We start from the raw sequence: 22,457 nt of genomic DNA, 5'->3' as shown, positions 1-22,457 counted from the left end.
CCGTGAGTCCCAAGAGCACAGTGGGAAGGTGAGGGGGTGAGGGGAGGAGTGAGAATGGGGTCAGTTAGAGGATTAAAGAGCTGTGTGGAGACAGGGCCCCGTCTTGATGGAAAAACCAGAGCTTGGGCTCCTGGGGGAGACAGAGGCAAACAGAGATGAAGAACAGGATGGGGTCAGACCTGATGGCGTCTGGGACGGAGGGGAGGGACGGAGGGGAGTTCACAATGGATGATCTGGGGCCAACAGTAGATGTTTCCACCCTGGAGCACAACAGCCCTAGCAGTGAACTAGCACCGTGAACTAGCTGTCTCCACACAGCTCTTCAATCCTCTAACTGACACCATTCTCACTCCTCCCCTCACCCCCTCACCTTCCCACTGTGCTCTTGGGACTCACGGTCCGTCCTCCAACTACCCTCCCCCTGACCTTCCCTCCTCGCCCCAGCTGAAACCCAGCTCACCCTGCTGACCCCTGCCCCCGACAGCCTTTCGAGAAGACACTTCATCGTTCCAAGTCCCTCCCTCGCGCACCTCGGTCCACGGGGAGCGGCGGTCCTCTCTCTGCATCTCGTCACTTGCAAACGCTGCCCTCCTCCGAGCGCCCAGCACGCCTGCCGGGCTCGCTCGCGTCTGGGAGGCCCTACCTCGTGAGGGGCTTTCCCATGGCTTCCTCGGTAGCAGGAGCTTGGTGCCTTCGTGTATTTGTGTGACAGTGGACAAGTAGCCAGACCTCTCTGAGCCCCAGTTTCCTTGCATTAAAATAGAATAAAGTCTCTAGCTGAAGTGGTGGTTTTGAAAATTAATGCAGTGACCTATAGGAAAGCGAATCCTATGCCTGACTTTGAGTGAGCAGCCAAAGGAAGAACCATCAGACTCTTGAGACTGTCTCGTGTTCTTTGATTCTGGGATGGGCCAGTCGGGAGGTATGTTCATGCAGTACTTCTGGGCTAATTCGATGCAAAGCTGTACTTCTCCTAAGGGAAACATGGCGGATGCACACAGGACCATGGTGGGAAAGATCACACGTGGAAATCACTGTCACTCTACCCTGTGTGGTATCCAACACGCTTAAAAGTTAAGAGTCTCTAATACACACCTGGAAAGGGAAAATCCACAAATCCACACTTTACTGTTGCACCTCTCTGGAGCCTAAAAGATGGACCTGTTTGTTCAAAGGCCACTTATTGAGGGCTAGGTATTTCTAGCCTTCAAGTTAACATAAAGGTCAAATTGTGCAAAGAACAGAAAAGCTAATTTGAACTGGCAAAAAAAACAAACAAAACTTCGAGGTAGACTCATGCTATTTAAAAGGCCACAGGTGGCTTCAGGCATGGCTGGATCCAGGGTCTAACCAATGCTATCAGAGTCCATTCTCTCTCCACTCTAGCCTCTACTTCCCTCTGTGTTGGTTTTATTTTTACACATGGCTTATTTTTTTGTGGTTACAGAGGGGTTGCAGGCAGCCCTAGGCTTATAGCCTCAGAGGGCAAGTAAAAGAATGAGGGCCCCTCTTTCAAGTTCAGCAAAGCTCCCCAAAACACATCTGATTGGCCCTGACTGGGTCATAGGCTCATCCCTAAAATAATCACAGCATCCAGTGGTGGGTATGACGCTCTGGTTTAACTCCCTGGGTCAGGCTGGGGGTGAACCACACCCAACCCCAAGGATGGGAAGTGGGGTGGGTGAGTGCACCAAGGAAAACCAGGGAGCTTTTGCCAGAGAAAGAACAAATGAGGGCCGGGAGAGTAAGAAACAAACAGGCTTCTTCCAACAATGGCTTCTACACATCTGTGATGAAATTTTAGACCATCAAAACTGAGAACAGGCATTAATAAAGGCTTCGGGATTGGTTTGGTAGTTTTCAGGTGATTTTCATAGGCATATCGAACACTTGATGGGTAAAGAGAAAGGGTATCTCCAAGGTATTCCTAAAAGCTCCTTTTAAATAAGACAACTTACAAACCAGTGATACTAATTCATTAGTTTTAAAAAATGAAGAGGAAGGGGGCGCCTGGGTGGCTCAGTCAGTTAAGCATCTGACTCTTGGTTTTGACTCAGGTTGTGATCCCAGGGTCAAGCTCTGAGCTTAGTGTGGGGTCTGCTTGAGATTCTCTCTCCCTCTTCCTCTGCCCCTCCTGCTCATGCTTTCTCTCTCTCTCTAAAATGAATAAATCTTTAAAAAATAAATTTAAAAAATAAAAAATGAAGAGGAACAATCAGAGTATTCCCAGAGTAATATTCAAATAGGATAAATCTGCCTTCTGTGTTTGGCCATGCCCCTCTGTCACAATCCCCATCCTTCTTCCCAGGGCTGCCCACCAAAGGTGCAGGTACCTGTCCTCCCACACAGAGAGGTCAACCTCTCTGCCCAGTTTGAGCAGCATCTGCTTCTCAGCCTCCACCTCTCGTCTCCAGCACCCGGACGATGTTCCCTCTGGGGTAGTTGGCACAGACCATAATGTGGCAAAGAGGAATCCTGTAAAATTACGCGTGGCTGGCATTTTAGGAAAAGTCAGAAGAGTAGGTGCTGCATCATCTGGTGTCGGCCACCAGGAGGGGTGGGGACGTTGATGGGGGACACTGAGCGTGGATGGTGCTCCTGAGCAGTTGGACTTCCCAGCTCTTTGTGTTGCTGTTAGAAAAGCAGCAGACCATGCATCCACAGAGAAATGCTGGAGTTACGGAGTCAACCTTGAGATCTTGCAAGTAGAGAATCAGACCAGAGAAAAAGCTCTGCTGGATCAACTACCCACTGCAAGAAGAATCGATTAAGACTGGAGATGAAGGGGAGATGCTGCCATCATGGCACTGGTCCGTGGATTTAGAGAAAGAATAGTAGGCATTAAAAATTATGTCCAGTATGGTGTGACTCAAAAACACATTCAGATCTAAGAACGTGGGGGAAAACTCAAATGCCCTAGGGGACACATTAATTAGAGCCCAGAAGATTACAGCTTTGCAGAGAAAAAGCAGAGGAGGAACGTCCTGCACTGCTTCAAAAAGGTTGGATCAAAGATGGGCAGCAAGAAAATACTCAGTCCTGGAAGAGAGAAGAGAGGAGGGAAGCAAGCAAGTCAGCCTTCTTCATTTGAAGCTTGAGGGGGGAAAGAAACGGAGCGAGAAAAGCATAAAGATCCCAGTAGAAAGCGGGATTGAAGAGGGAACAGCTCTTTGATAGGATGGAGTGCAACGTGGAAAACAGGTCATAAAAATGAGTTCAGCTGTGGAGTCTATTCTTACTTTGAAAGGACTCCAAGTTAAAGGCAAAGTTCAGGCATAAGTTAATTTTCTGCTGTATCATATGTCTCCCCAAAATGCTCAGTCCTTATTAGCCTGTGTGTCCCCCAAATGCTCAGTCCTCGTTAGCACGGTTCCAGCACAAAGATGCATGATTCTCCTTGGACGTTCTAGACTCTCATTTTCTCTCCCTGCTTCGTGCCTCACGCCTCCTGCCCGTAAGTACCTGACCCCCAGCAGCCCCGTGGGCATCGGGGACTCCTCCCCACCACGCTGCACAGGGACCCAGCTGTCGCGGTGCTGGGGACAGAAGTCTGTTCCCACCCTGGAGGTGCTTACCTGCTGTGTTCTGTCACAGGACAGACGTCCATCCCTGGCATGCTCCTGCTGCAGCATCAGAACAGCATGTCCCCGTGTCCTGATTTTATTCATAAATACCATCCCCATCCAGCTCTCTGGCCGGAGCCTGAGCTCCTCGAGGGAAGACACCGTCTCTCACCACTTCTTCTTGTTCTCTTCTCCACCCTCTCAACTCCTACTCGTGTCTGACACAACGGAGTCTTGGGGGCTCACACTTTTGGGGTAAGCCAAAAGATCTCCCATCACCTGCACACGCAGTGGTTGAAATGAGGCTTCATTTCTGAAGGAACCACCTGTGGTTTAACAGACGGAAGCCCACCGTTCACTTCAGAGATGAGGAAACTGGTATCTAGGGTTGTAAACTAGAATGGGTTATAATACTAATTTTACTTCTAAATGGGGTTGAAGCTATTTGGGCCCAAAGCGTACATGCACTCACACTTACACGCTCATGCCTGCACTTGAGTTCCTGCGTGTGCACACTTACACCGCCGTACACCGCCGTAACATGCGCTCACACACTCGCACTTGTGTGCTTACACACACATACTAGCACACTCTCAGATGCGTGCACACACATGTGCACACACACATGTCCCTGGGGGTGTCGAAGGCACACGCAGGGGATGCCGGACTTCCTTCTTCGTCATCATTACCGTTCCTGCTTTCCTGAGGGGAGGGACAGTGTTAATGCCACCACTGTGCAGAGCTCCCACCTGAGGCTCCGCCATCGGGGGCCTCGTCCTGATGCTGCAGCTCGGAGCTACAGATCCCCACACCAAATGACACTGTCACCCCACTCCGAGGCACAGCTTCTGTCTCGAGAGAGAGGCATCTCCCGCACTTACGCACCTCTGCGTGTCCTCCTGTGATGCTCACAGAGCCACGGGCAGGCACGGCTCTACGGGGAGGAAGCCCCCCCCAGTTCCACTGTTTGCTAGCTGTTTCCAGAACATGCCTCATGCATCTCACCGTCTTTGTCCCTGCCGTCCCTCCGCCTGGGACGTGCTTCTCTCCCCACCTCCCATTTGGCTTTAGAAGCTTCACCAAAACAAGGGATGCTCCTGCATGAAGCCCCGCCCCTGCCCCCCAAAGACTCTCCCCGCTGCAGACCGACCCTGCCTCCCTGTGCTGCCACAGACAGCCCTTTCCTGCCACGGAGCAGGTGGCTTCTAAATATCTGGTCACATCCCTGTGTTAAGGCACGTGTCCCTCCTCGCTCCATTGACAGTTGGCATACCTTGCCGTACATTCGCATACCTTGTTGTAAGGACCTTCATGACGGGAAACATTTCGGATACATTGCCTGTAGCACCTGGAGCTCTTAGCTCCGGCCTTCGATGTGGGAGACAGCACAAAATGCTTTCAAAAATTCAATTACACACAAATACTCAGATGCAAGTCTATTTGTTACCCCCAGTAAGTACATACATTATTATGTTCCTTTAAACTGTATAATAAAAAGTTTGCTGCACTGAATTTTATATAATGAAATCAAATACAGCACAGAATGCAGGAATACTTCTTGCCCCATACTATTGAAAAATAGTCAATCAACTTATTTTTCAAAGGGTAAAATTATGATCCATAGAATCAGAAATAACCATTATAATGAAAGCAATCATTTGCAGTTTAAGGCAAAGGCAACCATTGTACAAAAACAAAAAAGTTCTGCTGTTATACAGCATCATTATTTTATTATTTACAATTTAACAGACAAGTTGAATTGACCCATTTGAAAAAATCAACCAAGCCGCAGCCACGGCGACGGCATGGAGGAGCCAGACACAAAGAGAGGGGCTGTTTGGGGGGGGTGGAGAGTTCGCTATGTCGGATGACGATTCGAGGGCCAGCACCAGCTCCTCCTCATCTTCATCCTCCAATCAGTAAACCGAGAAAGAAACAAACACCCCCAAGAAGAAGGAGAGTAAAGTCAGCCTGAGCAAAAACTCCAAACTCCTCTTTACCAGCGCCAAGAGGATTCAGAAGGAACTGGCAGACATCACTTTAGACCCTCCACCTAACTGCAGTGCTGGTCCCAAAGGTGATAACATCTATGAATGGAGATCAACCATTCTGGGGCCTCCAGGATCCGTGTATGAGGGTGGTGTATTCTTCCTTGATACCACTTTTATACCAGAATACCCCCTCAAGCCTCCAAAGGTTACCTTTCGGACAAGAATCTATCACTGTCATATTAACAGTCAAGGAGTTATTTGCTTGGACATAGTAAAAGATAACTGGAGTCCAGCACTAACCATTTCTAAAGTTCTCCTTTCTATGTGCTCCCTTCTTACAGACTGTAATCCTGCTGACACTTTGGTGGCACTTTGGGCGCCACTCAGTATATGACCAACAGAGCAGAACATGACAGAATGGCCAGACAGTGGACTAAAAGACACGCTACATAAATTGGGTTTTCACAATTCTTACATTATTTGTCTGTCACAGAGAGAGCTACTTATGATTTTGAAGGGGTGGGGGAGAGTGGGAGTTGGTAAAGAGTAGGGTATTTCTGTAACAGATATTATTCAGTCTTATTTCCTAAGATTTTGTTGTAACTTAAGGTATCTTGCTACAGTAGACAGAACTGGTAATAACTTTTAAAACTGTCATTAGATTTGCAATATTAGCTGAAACGTAGTACAGAGAGTAGACATTTGGGTTCACTTGCTTATAATCTGTAAATTTAAAATAGCTTAATTTCGTACAGGTTATACCCATGGCCATTTATGTAGAGTCCTTCCAAGACTACACATTCTTTTTGTTGTTGTTCAAAAAAATTGGAATTTGTTTTCCCTTCTTGGGAGGGAACATTGATATTTAACAGTTTTTAGAGACTGTCATCTCATATATATAAAATGGGTATGTGGCTATAAGACACCAATATAGGAAATGAGTGGTTATGTATTTTATTTTATATGCCAATCTACTTTATTGTGACAAGATAAGAGGTTTGAATCATGACTTGTGAAAACCTGTAGTAAAATACCTTAAGCTGTTAACTGTAAGGTGCGGAATAGGAGTTGCTCAGTGGATTGGTTATATGTTGTGGACTATTTACATCTGCATTTGTTACTGTGCTAATAAACAATATTAAAACAAAACAAAAAAAGAAAGAAAAAATCAACCAGAAATCTCAGCTGGTAAAGTAAGAGGAGGAAGGAATCTTAGGAGGAAGAGCAGATGGAGGGAGCAAGGCAGGCTGGAGAATGAGCCACCGCCTTCCCGCAGGCTGACACGTCCAGTGCCGTGTGCTCACTGCCTTCCTGACACCTCACACCTTAACTCCAGGTCGCTCACCTGGATGGATGTGGTTTTTTATCAGATCTCACAGCTCAGCCTAAATGACCTGTCACCATGTGGTCTAATAGGCCAGAAAGTCAGGTGCACGGAGATAACCTTGCATTCACTTTCCCGTCTGCTAGACCGTGAGTTCCAGGCAGGCGGGGCGCTGGGCTCAGCCTGGAACCTGGAATGTTATAGGTGCTCAGTCAGCCTCGGTAGAGTAAACATGCTCTCCCCAAGCCATCAGGTGGTCAATGACAGTCTTGGCCAATCCAAATTATTTATTTATTTATTTGTTTGTTTGTTTATTTGAAAGAGAGAGATGAACAGGGGAAGAAGCAGAGGGACAAGGACAAGTAGACTCTGCTTGCGGCCAGATGTGGGGTTCGATCTCACGACCCTGAGATCATGACCTGAGCTGAAATCAAGAATCGGACGCTTCACTGACTGAGCCACCGAGGTGCCTCTTGGCCAGTCCAAATTTTTAAAACATCTCTAAAGCGTAGTAGGTCATATTAAGGAAGAAATTGGCTAGAGAGGAGGTAAAGTCAATTCGACCTTCAGCTCTGCTCCCTCAGCTTCTGGGGGCTGGCCTACGCTGCTGGCCCTCCAGCCCTCTGGCCGCACCTACCACCTCGGGCGGGGTTCTCCTTGTCCTGGCCTCCTCCCATGGACAGGTTCATTTCTTGGTCCTGTGGGAACATCTGTGGGAGCCAGTGTTGGGATCACAGCTCATATGCACCCTCTGCAGGGCTGCCCTGCTGTCCATCCTGAAGGTCGCCCAAGGTCAAGTGTCAGCTCTCCCCTGCTCCACTCCCCCTCAAAATGCCAAAATGTCCGAATCTAAACTCCTCGGCCCCCCTGGGCTCCCCTCCTACCTCTTCTCCATTAAAGGTCTAGCACATCTCTGGCTCCTAAGCTTGGCCCCTGGTGACCTTTGATGACCCCTCTCCTGCTCCAGCCCCTGCAAGAAACAAGTGTTTCTTGTTCATATTTCCCCATCACCACCCTGGATCAACCCTTGCTCCAAGATTGTTTAATTGCCTCCCACCCGTGCTTCCTGCATCCACCCTTCCCTTCACAGTCATCTTGCACATTCCAGAAGGTCATGTTTCAAAAACAGGGCTTGATCATAACAGAAGTCCTGCCACCTCTCCGCAGGCAAAGCCACATGGCTCCTATGGCCTCCAAGTCAGAGGCTCTCGCTCCCTCCCACGCGTGTGCCCGCAGCTGTTCGCGGGCCACCTATTCCTGTCCCGATGCCCCACTGATCATGCCAGTCCTGGCGCCGGGCCAGCAAAACCAGAACAAACGGAGAAAGCCCTCCCTGGGTGTGGAAAGCAGCCCGATGCCGTGCGCGGCCCGGGTAGCGAGCGCTGTGCCGTGCGCATGCACAAAGCCGCTGGAGGAACCACGGAAGGGACGCAGATGCCGGGCCATCCTGAAGGTCGGCTGAGCGGAACCCTGCAGCTCATGCATCGGCCCAGAAGGTCGTTCGAGCCCGGGCGCCGCGGCGGGAACGGTGGCAGGCCGTTGGGTGGGAACACCGAGGAACGGAACACGGCCGTGGCCTGCGAGCAGCCTGTGTCCCACAAGCCGGAGAGCTGGGCACCCCTGGTTACGCGAAAGGAGCCTGTGGATTTGTAGAGGCTCCCGGGGTGGGGGAGGGGAAAGGCCGAGGAAAGAGGGGACAGCAAGAACAGAGGCCCCTTGGCCGGGAGTTTGAAGCGTGAGCTCGGAGGGTGTGGAACGGTGTGTGGCGAGGCCACAGTGCAGCCAAGGCCAAAGCCAAGGTGAAGGATGGAGGCCTAGAACAAAGCCCAAATCCTGTGACCTCCCCCTTCCTTCCGCGGCCCCCACAGTCCATCCGCGCACACCCTCATGTGTGTGTGGTGTTTGCACATCCTGACCTTTCTCTTCCCAGCTTTTGCTCCTTCAAGGCCATTCACCTGGCCTCCGTGCTCCCCACCCTCCAAGTTCCTCCCATCCTCCAAAACTCCCCTCAGGGCCCACCGTTTCCCATGGGCGGTGGATGACCCTTTCTCGGTGGGCACCGGGCTGACCGCCCAGCCTGTGGGTAGCCTTTGCATTCGGAACTCAGCTGTGCCCTCCTCAGAGGAGTCCTTGGTGCCCGAGGAGAGAGGGCCGCCCGTCCGGCGTGGACACGGTCGAGGGAAGGGCTTGGGGGCCGGGTCCACCGGGGGCTTCCTGGCTGTGCCGCTGACCAGCTGGGTGACTGTGTGAGTGTCCGAGAGCCACCATAATGAGCCACCACACGCTTGGGGGCTGAGAGCCACAGAAGTGTATTCTCTCATGGTTCTCGGGGCCAGGAGTCTGAAGTCAAGGAGTCCGCAGCGTTGGAGGGGGGGTGCACCCCATGCTTCGCTCCTGACTCCTGGCGGCTACTGGCCACCGTTGGCCTGCCCTGGCTGGATTCAGAAGCCGGGCTCACGGGGCAGGAGAGCCTATGGAGTGACTGATAATGGGGACATGGGTTTCGCCCCGTCCCTGCTTTCTGCTGCCACCTTCACGCCTCCCCACATGTCTCTGTCTTCTCCTTTTTCTCTAAGGGCACGTGTCATTGAATTTAGGGCCCACCGTCAATCCAGGAGGAGCTCATCTTGAGATCCTTAACAAAACCCCATCTGCAAAGACCCTTTTTCCAAGGGTTCCATTCGCAGGGACCAGGGTTGGGAGTCAGACATATCCTTTTGGGCAACACTATTCTACCCACCACAGCGACCTTGGGCTCTTAGCATTAGCTTCCTGTTCGTAAAAGGGGCTCATGATACCCGCTCTAAAAGGATCGCTGTAAATATCAGAGAAAATAGAGGATTCAGAAGCCGGGCTCATGGGGCAGGAGAGCCTATGGAGTGACTGATAATGGGGACATGGGTTTTTTTGGGGGGTGGTGATGAAATTTTTCTAGAGTAAGTGGCGATGTTTGCATACCTCATTGAACGTACTAAAAATTGAATTGCCTGCTTAAAGAGTGAACTTAATGGTATGTTGAATCATTTCTCGATAAACTGTTCTTTGTAAAAAGGAGCCTAGCTCAGGGGGGTGGTGTCTTCATAAATCCTAGCTGCTATTATTATTATTGATGTGCCACTCACAACTACTATTAAAATCTTTTATAATAGTCTAACATTTTACCTCTTTTGTCATATGCCTCCCAAACCCCGATATGATTACATTTGAAACGGGAACCATGGGTGAGATGTCTTTGTGGGTTCTACCAGAGCCTGCCTAGGGCTTCACACGTAGTAGGGGACAATGCAAATTTGTCTTGATCATACATGAGTAGTTCCCATGGAAATTACTTGTTGAGAGTAAGCCCTCCAGTGCTTGCGTGTTCACTAATCGCCGTGATCACCGTATCCAGCGTAGGTGAGGTGGGATATTGCTTTTACGCATGGGCTCCCCCAGGAAAGAGCTGAAATTAAATTTCATGCCAACCGCATTTCTAACTTATGATTGGCAGCCTGATACCTAGACCAAAAGTCTTTTTTCCATGAAAATTCAATTAGCAATTGAACATGGAGCTAGTCTGGATAATTCATATGTTCTAATCATTACCTTATTACAGGTAGTCAAAATCCATGCCACTCTTCTGCTTGCCTGGGAGTAGTAAGAAAAATCGTAATAAGAACAACAACATTAAGCTGTGTTATTGCCTGATGCACCGTTGCTTTGGAGATTAAAAACTGAATTTTGAGAAAAACAAAAACTTATCTCGAGGAAATACAGGCCTCCTGAGTTTTCACCTTGAAAGCTAACGAAGTCAATTTAAAATTTTAATAGATTCCTCTAAGTTTCTATTGAAGGAAAAACAACAAGATTTTAAAATTTAAAGTAAGGCTGCCTATTTTCTCTGGCTTTTTTTCTCCTCCATCATGCTCATCTTTGTCCAGGGCCCCAGCCCACTCTCAAAAGAGCCCTAGAGGGAGACAGGAAAGCAGAAGGGTTGAAAGGTACAGGGCTTGGGCACACAGGTCCCAGCACTGCCTCCAGCCGCCCAAGTGTCTTTGATGGTGGGGGTAATCGCCAGAGCTACAACGATGTGCAGGTCCACTCGGTGATAAATGCAAGGAGCACAGCCCGGGCAGAGCACCATCAGGGGTGGCCCTCATCACGCCCAACCTCCCCTTTCTCTTCTGCTTCCTCCTTTCACTACACTCAATTCACTGCCCGCCATGATGGCCGGTCCAGTATCCTCCAATATCCTCCCAATCCTCTTACTCTCCCCCTAGAAAAGGTACCGGGGGTCTTCATTTTTCTGCCCCACTCTGGCAAGGGGAAAGAACCACAACCTCAAAGTCTGCTGGATTTAAATTCCATATTCCGAGATACTTCCAACTCCAAAGTTTACAACTAAATATCTTTAACATTCAACTTAAATCACACTCACTTATCTAGCTTGGGGCCAGCAAGGGCTGTGAGAACATCAAAATTTTACATCTCAGAAACCCTGAATCCTTGAATTTTGTGTCCACTGTTGTTTCCAGCAATCTCTAGGGCTAAATGATTAATTATACCCACGACAGTCCAAAGCAATTATTTAATTAAGCTGTATTACAGGCTGCCAATTGTTTAGAGCAAAGGGAAAGCCTTCACCCCAGTTTCTCAACATCTGGCCTTTGGATGACTTAAAAGATAAAAGGAGATATGAGAACATTTTTCTGACTAAGTAACAATTTCTAAAAATTTTCCATTAAGTAGAAAAACTTTTTCAGTAATTTGTTTCTCATGATTAGAACTTGGTGACATGTTTTACTGTGAGTGTCCAGCTTACTTAACTCTTAACGCAAAATAGAAAATGTTGCAGTATCAAATGAAATGTTGGTATCATCTTTGTTTTAGGGCAGGAAAGTCAGTTTTTTAGCAAATCCGTATTTTCCCTTCAAGTGTGTTTGTCTTCCGCATTCCCTTGGCCTATCATTTTTAAGTACTCTTTCTTAATTTAGGCTATTTAAAATCAACTTTAATAAACAAAAATCCCATTACCCATTCCACACTTAGAAATCTAAGTTTTGTTTCATAAAGAACTTTTTCAGAAGAGAGATACAAGCCACCCCGACAGAATTGATGGCCAAAGTCATGTCTGTACAATCTCCTGGAGACACACAAAGACATGAGTTGGGTCACAGGCATCCCAGGCATGATCTTTCTCTTTTCCTTAGTCTGTAACTTCATTACATAGGACTGGTGGAGTAACCCAGTTGAATAGCAATGAATTGAGTAGTGAGTGTTTGTTCACCAGTTGTGTTCAAAATACATATTTGACTCATTCAAACCTCTTCCTTCCATACTATTTGAGTATTGAAATTCCATCATCCTGTTAAAATCTAAGAGTGACTAAATATTCACCTATAAATGGGCCATCAATAAGCATAGGATGGTGCTTGCTTCTGCAGCACATATGCTACATTTGGAACGATAAGCATAGCACGAGTGAATGACTGAAATAAGCAATAATGAATGACAAAAGAACATTTCACAAGGTCCCTCTTTTGGAAAAAGGCTCAGATTTTCTGAAGAAAACCAATGGAGCAACCACCTTTTTCAGCTATTTCTTAAGGATGAAGGCATACTCAAATTCTTGGGTTGAGGCAATATAAATTATGTGTTAGAACTACTGCCTTAAAACTGGAGCTCATGGACCTCATCCATAGTCCTGAATCTTCTGACGTTATCTGCAAAATACTGCAGATATACATACATGTGAATTTTTCAGAGGAGGGTATAAAAGCGTTCATGTCTCAAAAAAGGTTAAGGTTCACTATGTTCAACATGTCTGTTTACAGTGCAATAAATCTCACACGAAAATGTGATGCATTTCTCTAGTGGAGGGATTGTGGTTGCCTTGCTAAAGAATGGAAGTCACTAGAAGCTTCCATTATTGTGTGGGAAGTCTTAAAGCTGCCAGCTTCCTATTACTCAAATTGCCGTTTCTCCAAAGAAAATCCTTCTTTCAATATCAAGAAGAGCCTTTTAAATTAAAGTACTTTCCTGTCCCACACTGGAAAAGAGAAACAAAAACCATCATGTAGGCCAATGTTCCCTATCACTTGAAGGAAGCTGACACCCCTAGGTTAGCGCTGCTCATTTCTGGGAAGCAGAACCGGGCCTGTCCTGCACCAGAAGGTCAGACATGCACTGTGGTCCGTGGCCTGAGGCCACTGTCTGTCTCTGCAAGGTGGAATGTTTAGCAAATTTGTCTGTTTTTTAAAAGAATTTATACTTTTATTCCCAAATTTAAAGTTACTTCAAAGGTTTCTTTCTTTCTTATTGTCATTCCCAGAAGTATATTTATCATATTACTGCTCTATTTCGTATCAGGGAGTCATCAATGGCCAGTATGTGGGCAGATGTGTTTTCAAAGCACAACACCTTCCTGAAATTGTCAGGAATTTGGAATTTGGAGTAACATGTTAACAGAAGCCTAGTCCATGGACCTGCCCTCGTTAATAACAAAGAGGACAACTACCATTTAAGCACTGATTTATGGCCTCCACAGGGCTAAAAGTTTTAACTGGATGCCATAGCAGCCCTGAAAACTAGGCATTATTACCTCATTTTCCAGGTAAGGAAACCAAGGTTCAAAGAGGTCAAGGTCACACAGCTGGAACTTACACCAGACTGCCAGACTCTGAAGGCCACCTCGCCAGCCTCAGGGCTGGGATGTCTCCCAGTGGTCTTGGCTCCTATGAGGAGTGATTCACCTTTAACCAAGTTAGAGCGGGGGGCAGAGCTCAGCCTTCAAGAAGCCATTCTAATGCTTTGTGCATCTACATTGCTTCCTTTATTCACAGCTCCCATAAATAAGTATAAGTTTATACTCAACCTGATATCAGAATCCTTTCAAATATTTAGGAAACATAGTTGATTAGGCTGAATAATTCACAAGCAAGAATTTTCCTTTAAAGAAAAAGATTTCCCTTCTGAATCACATCTGCTAATCCAGATAGAATTACTTTCTAAGCAGATGAAACATCTCTCAACTCTTTTTCCCAGAAATATATCTTAGAGAAATAAAAAAATTATAAATCAAAATTAAAAAAAAAAAACATAGAGGCCAAACACAGTCTATTCTTTACCATAAAATATTTGAGACGAAACATTTCCCAAACTTGTTTTCAAAACATTCGCAAGATGAATCCATGCAAACATATGGCTCAGAAATGTCCTTCCCAATTAAAACCTGAGAATATAAATAAATTGGCTTTTCTCCTTGTATTTCTTCTCTCGTTAAGAACAGAGCCTTGGCCATAAACAAGAAACTACCCTTAAGGTTATATATTTTTTCTTATTTCTTTTTCAACAGGGGACTTATTACATTTGAAAATAACACCTATATCTTGGAACCAATGAAAAATGAAACGAACACATACAAGCTCTTCCCGGTGGAGAACCTGAAGGGCACCTGGGGATCCTGTGGATCACAGCACAGCACGTCTGCGCTCGCTGCAGAGAACAGGCTCCGGCCACCCTCCCAGACGTGGGCAAGAAGGGTAGGGGGGAGATCAAGGTCACGAATCTGGGGAGTGGGGACTCTAGCTAGGGGCGCCCAGGGCTAGTGCATCTGGAGAAATTTTGCTGTCTGGTTGTTGTGTCTGGGGTTGGAGTCCCCCGGTTTATCGAGTGGTTGCTACCATGTATGCAGAGCATCACCAAATACTGAAACCTCCATCATTGTTTGGCAAATGTCGGCCTCGGACTCATTAACCTACGCTGGGTCAAGTCTGGCTCAGAGGCCAGAAAATTACCATTCATTACGTCGCCAGTGAGAAGCTACTGTGGGCCTAGACCCGGGGTTGCATCCCACCCTTGCACCCATGATGATGAATAAGACGAGAATGGATCCTCACCTGCCTTTGGGCAGCTCTCCTTCCTCAGGAGGAGAAAGACAATATGGAGCCTTCTTCATTGGCAAGTCTGTTTTACAGTTAGGGTTTTTGTTCTGATTTGCATAGCATCCCCAGTCTTTGCCTGCGTGCCTGTGTGCGGTGAACAGAATGTTGGCCATGCAGTGTGGCTAAGGAGTGTTGCTTACCCCAGTCCATGCTGCCCATGCCTGTCCTTCCTTCCTTCCCAAGGTGGTCCAAGCACTCCTGTGTTTTCTGGCCACCTGCTCCTGCCTCTGCTCATCAAAGGTCTCTCCTTCTGCTTCAGAAGTGGGAAGAGTCATTACCTGATGGTGTCTGGGCCACAGATCTCCTTCCCTGCTAAGCAAGCAGAAACACAGGGACTCCAATACCCTCTGGTGCAATATCATGAAACCTCCACCCCAAATGGCTGCGTGACCCTTTTATGTCCAGTATTATGTGGGCACCACAGGCCGCAGCAGAACACTCTTTTGTTTTTTTTAACGATTTTATTTATTTGAGAGAGAAAGTGAGTGAGAGAGAGAGAGAGAGAGAGAGCATGAGTGGGGGTAGGGGCAGAGGGAGCAAAAGCAGCAGGCTCCCTGCTGAGCAGGGAGCCCAAGGTGGGGCTCTGACCCCAGGACCCTGGGATCATGACCTGAGCCGAAGGCAGACGCTTAACAACTGAGCCACCCAGATGCCCTGCAGCAGAACACTCTTAAATAAAAGGAGTAAGGGTAGCCACATTTGGCTGGGGGCCCTAACTTTCAGTGAGTACAACCAGATAGGAAATTCCCAACAATTTCCTGATTTTTATCTCTGGCTTTCCTGTTCCTCTGTTGACAAGAAATCAGGATTTCATAGATATGATGTCAGTTGTGCTAACATTGGGTGGTCTAGGGACGTGTTCTTCAAGGTTGCACTTAAAAGACAGCACATTTTCTCTTTCCTGACTTGGAGTGTTCCGCTGCTTAACATTCAACATTGCATATATATTATTCCTCTTTGTTCATTCCTCATCATTTTTATTCTGAGTTCAAACAGGAAATGTGATCGTAAATGATTTCTTCTCATTTGTAAAATTTCCCTCACACATGTGAATTGTGTTCCCCTAACCTTCGTTTTCATTTCGTTCATTCTTCCTGATCTGGTGTTCTGCCCGTGTGACCCTATTGTCCTCTATTTCTTATTATGCTCACAAAATTCTCTATGGCAGGGGCTTGCCACCTCTTTGCCCTTTCTTCCCTATCACACAGAAGAAGAAGAACCCCCGTCTGGGACAGTGACCCACCTTGACACTGATACTCAGGAGTGGAGACCCAGGGAGCAGAGCTTGAAAAATCCGCCCCCCCCCCCCCCCACAATGAACAGTAGCTCAAAAGAGTTTCCATCCTGCCTTTCACCCCCCTCCCACCCATTTTAGAGTGACAGATTGAAGAGTTGGAATCACAAAGACCCGCCTCTGTGGTCCCAGGGCATGTTTATTTTACTCTTCAAACACTCTCTTGCCTCCGATTCCAGACCTCTGAGAAGAAGTGATTAAGCTGTAGCTTTTCCAGTCATAAACAAGGAGAACATTTGCATTTTGTTTTCAAGGCGCTTTGCTTTGAGCACCTTGTTGAATACACGTTACCCATGTTGTGAGATTTATAACGTGACAGTTTAAATGACATCCGAATACGTTTGCCATTTCATATAGAAGTATGGGCTCGGTCTCTACTTGCCAGCCATATTTTAGTTCTTTAAGCTTCTGGCTTTCTAGAACTGTGCTTGGCACCGTAATTTCCAGTCATTCTGACTGGTAGAGGAGAGCGCAAAATGTGAATAACAATGTTGTTTTGTTAATAATGCATATTGGGGTGCAAATGAACCTTTTAAAAAGGGAAGGCAACAGCTCTGCCCTCAACATTTTTCTCTAGAAATAGTTGTGATTGTTTTGGTGGAAGAGAAAATATGACATAAAGTACATCTACATAATGAAAACTATATGAAACGTAATTTTCCAGTACGGGGACGACTAGGGGATTGGAACTGGAGACCACGTGGTTTGGGGTAGTCTCCGGTGAACGTGAAAGAGACACGTTCACGTTATGTGCAGCTTACCTGCTCACTCCCACCGCCTGATTTTATGCTCAAAAAAAAAAAAAAAAAAATCAATGGAACTGCAGCTAGCTCCTCTTGTTTATGCAACAAGGCGGCGGTACCCGCTTCCACGAGCATCTTCTGCCCCCGCTAAATGTTAACTGGTGCAAAGACTGGTTTGCAGGCTGAGATTTTTCTGCAGATATTTGCGTTTCCCTTCACAGAGCAGCAGGAATAAATCAGCACTCAGGGTATGCACGGGCAATAATACAAGCTGGAGCTACTGTTTGCCATTTTTACAAGGCTCTACGTTAGATTTTAGTGAGAACCCAAGTCGCTCTGGAGGGGCGCCTGCAGTCACATGGCTTTGTAGTCCAATCCAACCTCTGCAGGTTCCCTGAGTCCGGCTCGCAGAGCCTCAGCCGCTCCGCTGCCCTGCATCTCGCCACGCTCCTTCCCTCTCCACCAAGGAGCCGGGCGAGAACGCAGACTAGTTCTAACACTGGCCTGAGCCAGCTGTAGGCGAAGGCTTGGGAACTCTGCCACGGGAGAAAAAATCACATAATGCATCCCAAAGGCAAATGTGAATTATGTTTGCGTCATCCTTCCTCTGGGGATCATCTGTGCTATCGTTCCCCTCCCTTAGTGCAGGTGATTATGAGTCAAACGTAAAAGGCTTCCTGTAGGAAGCCGTGTTGGCTCAGGCTGCTGAGCCGGTCAGGGGGACACCGTTGTGTGTCCTCAAACGTAGCCATTCTGAAATGGGCCGGTCTACGGCTTTTGATTTCTAGGCAGCCCCTCCTGTTTGGTAGAAGACACGTAATGGTGGCGCAGAGCCTGAGCGCTGAACATCGGGAACTGGCCACAGCCATGTGACCCCGCTAATTACAGCAGGCCTACCCAACGCCTCTCTGACATAATCATCTGCTGTCCACACTACACTGCCTCTGAGAGACCGTATCAACCGCTCTCGCTGCCTTGGTTACTCCTTCCTAGATCTTGCTGGTAGACAACAGAGGCAGAGTGATGGCCTCTTTGGCCCTGAGCTCTGAGGCTCCAAAATCTCCAGGTGTGGATTCCTATTGAGACTTAAGTCCAGTAAAACTCTGGATAAATAAATAGATCTCCCTGGTGCCACTGGCTTTGTGGACTCAACTTCAGTATTTCACATTTGTCCCTATTAACGTTCAGTCCGTCAGACGGAGCCCCTTCCTCCAGCTAACTGTCTCTCTTTCGGGCTGCTTGTGCTGCCCGAGCATCAGCCAGGCCCCAGGGGCTGCATCGCACACAGGTGTGATCAGTGTGCTTCACACCCCCGCGCAAGCCAGTGTCAGGATGGTGGAGAAGACCTGGCAGAGTAGGGACCCGGGGCTCAGCTCATAAATATTCATAAAGTGGCCTCAGAGTCCAGGCACCGAGCCTCTCATGAGCAAACAACGACCCTTTTTTACTCAGGGGAAGATCAAACCAAACTTTGGATTTATTTAATTTGCTGATCTTGCCACCCACGGAAACGTGGGCCCTGGCTTCATTGATATTGATCTTTTGTTGATGGTTGCATCACACCCAACTGGAACCCGTTTGCCCATCTCCATGGTTCCTGTCCCAAACTGTCACCAGCAATCACCTGCACTCCTGGCTTCTGCTACTATCTTCCCATAATCCATTCTACCAGCAGCCAGAGTGCTATTTTTAAAACCTCCTGTGCAGGGGCTCCCTGGTGCTCTCAGGTCACTAGATGATCCTTCAGCCTCCTTGCCCCGTCCAAGGCTCATCCACACTCCTTCCTCCCGCTCTAGACCATGTAGCCATCCTGCCTGTTGCCACGACTCTCCACGTGCTCCCAGCCTCAGAACTTCTGCTGTGGCTATTCCATCTATCTGAACACTGTTCCCCGCACACATACCTACTTCTCATCCTCAGTTCGCAGCTGTCTTCGTCACACGCCCCCATCTTTATCCTCCTTGCAGAACACTGTTTATGTCTATTGTTTTGCCCCTTTTACAGGCTAAGATTTTTTTCGTTGATTCTTTATTGTCACCCTGTCTCCTAACCCCTCCCAGAATTCGAGCCTCATGAGCCTGGGACCTTGGGTTTCTTGTCCATCCCTCTATCCCCAGCACTCGACCTAGTGCTGAGTCACCGAGAGAGTGACAGTAGATATTTGTGGGGTGAGTAAATGATAGACACATAGTCTGGCCCAGATGAGGGAGGAGGTATGATAAGCGTTTATTGAAACCTTCATCTTAACTTGCTTTTCTGACTTGAGTTGGGTTGGGTTAAGTCCCCCGTGCCAGAGTTCTTGTTACAGCATGTCAGGGGATATTCTGTCTCTGGGAACTTGGCTGTGATGACTTCAAGAGGCCCAGAAACTGGTTCCCTCTTGAGCAAGACTCAGAGAACGCCTCGGTCTCCACCTTGGAACGGAGACTCTGTTGGGCCATTCTCAGAGGCTAATGTTCCTATCTGTTTGGGGAAGGGCTTTTGTTTATAACCCCAAAAATGAAAATTCAATCAAGCCACCAGTTTCAAATGTTGCTCTTCATATCAAAAATTTTAAATATATATATTTTTTTATCCGGACAGCCCAGATAGGTCGAAGTCATGTGGAGGTAATTTAAGCCTCTCTGTGTGCCGCTGATGGAAGAATGAATGTTCGCGGCCATGAGCCGGCCCCTCCCCCATGGCTTTTTATTATTATGTGGTTAGGCTTCTCTCTGAGCTTGCATTTCTCTGAATTCATGAGAAAATTTGGACTTCTCTGAAAACTGCAGAGACAGGAAAATTGTGTTCATCTGTTTGTTTTCATTATCTGGAATTGTGTATTTTCTAAATGATGATCCAAGGCCACTGGGAAAAATCTCCTGGTCATTTATTTCACCCTTCGTGGTCTGAAAGGTGTAAACGTCTAAACAACCAAGGCCCTTTCTGTGGGTTTTTCAAGGGAAGATTAATTAGGTTTTTTTCTGTCACAGAGCTGTATGCTCTTTAGTATGATTAGCTGAATCTGTTCGTGGTTAATCGGGAAGTTGTGGGGCGGGGGACAAAGAGAGACATCTGCTTCTTTCACACCTCGAGAAGGAAAAGGGGCAAGATCTTCACCCCTCCAAAGGTGGCTCGTTCTGGGGACACCAGTGGGTACCACTGGGGTTCATCTTTTTTCCCTTATGAGTACATAGTTATCACCAGGAAGCACGCCTGGAGCATGTAGTCACCAACCTTGACTTTTTTTTTTCTCGTAACGTTGTAAAAGTATGAGAAATTATACCTTTCCTGGTGCTTTATTTTTCCCTTCTCCATAAGGTTTCCAGATTTCTTGAGGGATCCCTAAATTCATGAATCAGCACAGCTGGGCGGCGAGCAGGAACACTGCTATGATACAAACATTTTTCTTGTAAAAATCTGTTTGGAAGATCCCGGACTGATGGGGATTTGTCTTATAAAAGATGTTTCCCTCAGGATTATGTCACTGGAAAGCTGATTCAAAGCATGCCTCGGTCATTTTTGCTTTTGTCTGAAAGCGTGGTTAGAGCATGAGAGTTTTATACGGGGAGCAGTGTCGCTAACGCAAAAACCAGCCCATCGGCTGCAAGGACCAAGCCCACCTCAGCCCCCGTTTCCTCCAACGGCGTTTTATTGCAGAAACAGAAGGCTTTGTTTTTTGTTTTTAATGTTTGCTTTTTGAGACCACCCTCCATGAATTGCTCTTTTTCTCCTAAAAATGCCTTTGGGATTCTCCCAGTAATTCATGGAAGAGTGCAAATGTTTTTTGAGGAAACTTGATTAAAATGTAACCCACTTCAGAGGCTGCCTTTATTTCAGAGTGAGTTCTGCATCTTCTCCGTCCCTAGCCCTTGATGTACAGTTTCCTTATTCCTCTCAACTATTTCACTCCCCCCTCCATCCCCCTGCTCCGTGGCATTATAGTTCAGTCTTTTTATTTTTTCTTAACACTGTTTCTTTCTATTCTGTCTCTTTTGTTTCTTTCTGGTTTTACTCCTAGCACCATCTCCTCGCCTGACTCTGTTCCGTTTATCAGCTTGGCTGTTCCCTGTTCTCCAGACCACTATTGTCCTTTGCTTCTAACTAGATTTTTCAGCCACAAGAAATAAGCCACCTGAAGAGGACTATTTAGTGTTTCCCCAGAAGGATCATGCAGTCCCACCTCAAAATATATTCTCTTTCACTTTTCTCTTATCCCAACACTCGACCGTGAAGGGGAAAGCAACACACATAAGACACTGAATTCCATCATCTTCTGTAGGGATCTTCCTCTGTGCTACATGCAGCCCAAAACGAACGGCCATCAGCCTGCTCCTGTTCCAGACAGTGCTTTGGTTTTGCTTGTGTATGTGCATGTTTCATTTAATAATGATCTTGACTCGTTCTGATCCCACGGTCGGTAATTCAGCAGGCAGGATTCCTTTTTAAGGATTTCCCATATGGAAAGGGAAACCGGTCACCCGTGTGGAGAAGGTTTGACAGAGGTCATTGGGGTTGGAAGTGAACTTCTAGAGGGAACAGAGGTGGGGCTGCTGGTGGTGGTGGTGAGGATAGTTTCCCCTTAGGCAAAGTGCTTGGGTTCAGAGATACAGACAGTCTTCTGGAAGCCCTGGAGAGGTGTGAAAAGAAATTAAATCCATGTTTACTTTTGGCAGCATAAAAGAGAGACCCTCAAGATGACCAAGTACGTAGAGCTGGTTATCGTAGCAGACAACCGGGAGGTAAGAACTTTTTCAAACTTCTCGGTACAGTTGGTTTAAAAAAAAAAAATACGGGAAAAAAAATATTTAGCAAGTTATTACTTGCTCTGATTAACTTCATTTTCTATGAACCCTTAAAAGCATTGCAAACAACCTACTGAAAAAAGTGGTTTTCTGGTATTAGCATAAAATATTGCAAATATATTTGATACTACAAAATAAAAAGCCAGGACTGCAGGAAAAGCAGAGCTATTCTGTAGCTAAGCTCTCCAAAAGGAATTATTTGGGGGAAATGGCAGATGGCTTTAGAATGTATTCTGACACAGTTGGGGGAGAAGTTTCATGTAAAATTGTCCGATACATCCCGACCCAAAATGAATCGGAGAATCCAGGCTGCGTGCGGAGACATAGCAGAAAGACCCTACCTTCTGAAATCTGCTTTGATGCTAGGTTAGTTTTCTCTTGAATTAGTTTCCAATTCCCTGTTTTTAGACGGTCTTCTCTGCATTCATTCCTTGCCTCCACTCCATGTTATGAATTAGGTGACTTTTTCTCGTGAACTCACCCGCCCGACACCTATGAATGAAACCAGCTTGACGGTTGCTCAGGGAACCGTTCCCATGCAGGAAGGTCAGATTAGAGAGGAGAAGGGGGGCTCATTAACATTTCTCCCTTCTCTGCACTGTTTGACTTGGTGCCATGAGCTTCTATTACTTTTACTGTTTAATTTTTAGGAACATATATAAAGGAAATTTCTGAGGAAGTTAAAATCAAGTTGATGATATGAAAAATGGCTTTGGACTGCCTTCTCGTTGTCTGTTTTCTCTGCCAAAACATGTCACGGCCTCCATCATTTATGAGGCTGGAAAAATCACAGAAGTTACTGTCTTCTGAGCACTTGGCTTGAGCAAATTTCAGGG

At 46.9% G+C, this 22,457-nt stretch overlaps 1 protein-coding gene and 1 pseudogene across 1 annotated transcript in view; both read left to right on the top strand.

Annotated features, from left to right (window-relative positions):
- ADAM12 (ADAM metallopeptidase domain 12) overlaps positions 1-22,457 on the top strand; it is a 299,944-nt gene that overhangs the window by 184,197 nt on the left and 93,290 nt on the right. The window contains exons 6-7 of the mRNA XM_021703839.1: positions 14,212-14,398; positions 21,493-21,558. Of these exons, the coding sequence (XP_021559514.1) occupies positions 14,212-14,398; positions 21,493-21,558 (253 nt within the window). The remainder of the gene's footprint in view (positions 1-14,211; positions 14,399-21,492; positions 21,559-22,457) is intronic.
- Positions 5,424-6,007, top strand: LOC110592720 (annotated as a pseudogene).

Source organism: Neomonachus schauinslandi, chromosome 6, assembly GCF_002201575.2.
Source record: "Neomonachus schauinslandi chromosome 6, ASM220157v2, whole genome shotgun sequence".
Classification (NCBI taxonomy): domain Eukaryota; kingdom Metazoa; phylum Chordata; class Mammalia; order Carnivora; family Phocidae; genus Neomonachus; species Neomonachus schauinslandi.
The sequence above is the reverse complement of the archived record's forward strand: the minus strand, read 5'-3'. Positions and strand labels throughout refer to the sequence as shown.